General features: G+C 50.9%; 1 protein-coding gene across 1 annotated transcript in view; it reads right to left on the bottom strand.

Moving 5' to 3' along the window:
- Positions 1-335: 335 nt before the first annotated feature.
- LOC109926499 (RING finger protein 112-like) overlaps positions 336-3,053 on the bottom strand; it is a gene marked incomplete at both ends in the record, with an annotated part of 8,123 nt that continues 5,405 nt past the window's right edge. Inside the window, 2 exons of the mRNA XM_048594300.1 lie at positions 336-392; positions 2,693-2,743. Of these exons, the coding sequence (XP_048450257.1) occupies positions 336-392; positions 2,693-2,743 (108 nt within the window). The remainder of the gene's footprint in view (positions 393-2,692; positions 2,744-3,053) is intronic.

The raw sequence follows: 3,053 nt of genomic DNA, 5'->3' as shown, positions 1-3,053 counted from the left end.
TGTGTGTGAGAGAGAGTGTGTATGTGTGTGAGAGTGTGTGCGTGTGAAGGTGAGTGTATGCGCATGTGATTGTGTGTGTGTGTGTGTGTGAGAGTGTGTGTGTGTGAGTGTGTGTGTGTGTGTGTGTGTGTGTGTGAGAGAGAGTGTGTGTGTGTCTGTGTGTGTGTGTGTGTGTGTGTGTGTGTGAGAGAGAGTGTGTGTGTGTCTGTGTGTGTGTGTGAGAGAGTGTGTGTGTGTGTCTGTGTCTGTGTGTATCTGTGCCCGTCCTGTCTGGGGTCCTCTCTGAGCTTGTGCTGGTTTCCCTTATGCATGTAGTTTGGAAGATCCATCCGCACCTGAATGGGATCCAGGTCGATAGCTTCTCCGGTTTGTTGGGCCAGATCGAGAAGTTTCTGAGAAGGAAGAGACAAGATTATCACTCATGCTAACGGCTTGGGCACTCTGCTGCAAGTTGGTAACAACAGTGTCACACAAGTGAAGTAGTTGACGCTACTTCAGTAAATGCTTTTAAAGAAAAGATAGTGTTTGTTTGAGCAATGAAGGAATTAAGGGATACGGTGAGAACGCGGCTAAGTGGATCTGAGTCCACGAAAGGATCAGCCATGATCTTATTGAATGGCGGAGCAGGCTCGAAGGGCCAGACGGCCTACTCCTGCTCCTAGTTCTTATGTTCTAAGTGCCAGGCAGCGACATGTACAAAGCGTAGAGTATTTGAGAATTGGAAGACAGGATGTTAGAACTTGTTGGTGAAAAATATCAGTGGGGAAACGCAGTGCACGGTTCCTTTAAAAGGTTGTGTCTTTTTTCTGTGCTTGGAAGTTTGCACAGAGTGTACAGAGAGCCCCATGTGTATCTAAAGGTTGGCGGGCAAAACCAGGGGTCTAATTTTGCTGCTTTGGTGACAAGCCTGGCCGAAAAAATTAATTTAAACAGGCACTCAGCGAACGGAAACTAAACTGAATTTAAAACTGACCTGACAACCCGAAACCAATCATATAACGGCGTGTCATTGGGGGTATATAAGAAGAGGGGTCTTTCTTTGGGAATTCGGGATGAGAGCCCACTGCTGTGTGGAGCGAAAGCAAACCTGCCGTCTGAGAAATAAACCGAGCTCTCGCGCAAAAGCGTTATGCTCTCTAAATGAAAAAAAAATCACCATCCAAGGTACCACCGGCTCTTCCAGCAAAGAAATTACAGAGAAAACATCCCTGACAGCGGGATTAGCGGAAGAGAGCCTAGGGAGACAATGGAGAAGGCAAGGCATTTTGGAATACCCACTCTGTGTGAACGTTGAGAGATGAAGTTGTAATCTATTGTTCTCTAATTTCTTGGATTTAAATAAGTGGGAGTTCTGTTTACTGGAATAGCAGCTCAGTATAAGTTTGTTCGGTCAGGGAATAGTTAGCAGTTAGAGGGGAATTGTTAGGATTGTTAGTAATTCTACTAATTTGTTCACCGTTAGGGATTCAGGGATTCCTTTTCTTTAACCACGCTTTGAAGAGATGATGAGGGGCATGGCGAGCTTCTCTGGGTGTTTCAGGTTTAATTACTGGACGGGAACCTCTGCTCCAGCCGGAACAGATTGGGGCTGGCGTTATTTTTCAGAGGGCTTCGACATTCCCCTTCTCTGTAACAACGACCATCTCCATTGAGAGAGAATCTAAACACTGTCCCTTGACATTCAATGGCGTTCCCATCACTGAATTCCACCCCCCCCCCCCCCCCCCCAGCCAAACTATCAACATCCTGGGGGGTCCCATTGAGCAGAAACTGACCCGGGACCCCAGCCCCATATCAATCCTGTGGTTACAGGGAGCAGGTCAGAGGCTGGGAATCCTGCAGCGAGCAACTCCCCTCCCAATCCCTCCCAAAGCCTGTCCCACCATCAACAAGGCACAAGGGAGGAGGGGGGAGGGAATACTCCCCACTCACCCTGGACGGGGTCAGTTCCGACAGCACTTGGGAAGCTCGACACCGTCCAGGGACAAAACGGCCTGTCCACTCCCCCCCAGCTCGATCAAGACACTGACCCTGGCGCCCTCCCAAACACCTTCGACACCCCCTCCCTCCTCAGGAACAGCCGCAGCAGTGTGTACCATTCACAAGACCCACCGCAGTGACTCATCCACCGATAGCGCCTACCCCAAACCTGGCACCTTTTACCCCACGCCGCCCAGAGGGGCAGCAGATGCGGTGGGGGTGAGGGGGTGGGGGTGGAGAGAAGACCCTCCAAGACCACCCACCAACACCAACATCCCAAGTGGGAACAACATTAGCCGTTCCTCCGGGTTCAAAACCTCAGGAACTCCCTCCCGAATGCCACCGTGTCCCAGGGGGGTGGGGAATGACTGCAGCAGTTCCAGATGGCGGCTCAGTCCCCTACCTCCTCGGGGTGGGGGGGTTCGACGAGCGGGCAGGCGTACTAATGGAGCTTTCACTCAGTAAAGCCTACACCACACAAGTGAGTGAAAACCAAGCCGAGCGATGGTCACAGCGTGTTCCCAGAGAGTTTGATGGGAGCTAGAAGGGGAACAAAGCTCGGTCATTACCCACCAGAAGGATGAGATTTATTTCCCAGGGTCATGAGACAAATCGTGGGCGTACCACGGGGGCAGAGATCAGCTGGCGAAGGCCGGGAATAGAGCCTGGGTCTTCAGTGTGGGAGAAACATAGATACTGTAAGAGCTCATACCTCTAGGTAATCCAGGTCTGTCTGCTTCAGCTTGGTAGAAATGTTAAAAATCTGAAGGGAGAACACATACCAGAACTGACAAAACATAACAGGCAATGGTACAGATATTAAATTGGCTGTTATAGTACACCCCAAGCGTCACACGGTCTGTGATAACACACCCCGAGCGTCACGCTGTCTGTTATAACCCACCCCGAGCATCACGCTGTCTGTGATAACACACCCCGAGCGTCACGCTGTCTGTTATAACACACCCCGAGCATTACACTGTCTGTTATAACACACCCCGAGCGTCACGCTGTCTGTTATAACCCACCCCGAGCGTCACGCTGTCTGTTATAACCCACCCCGAGCGTCACGC

The sequence above is a fragment of the Rhincodon typus genome, unplaced genomic scaffold, assembly GCF_021869965.1.
Source record: "Rhincodon typus isolate 14 unplaced genomic scaffold, sRhiTyp1.1 hic_rhity00007895, whole genome shotgun sequence".
NCBI lineage: Eukaryota > Metazoa > Chordata > Chondrichthyes > Orectolobiformes > Rhincodontidae > Rhincodon > Rhincodon typus.
This window is presented reverse-complemented; position numbering and strand designations above follow the sequence as displayed.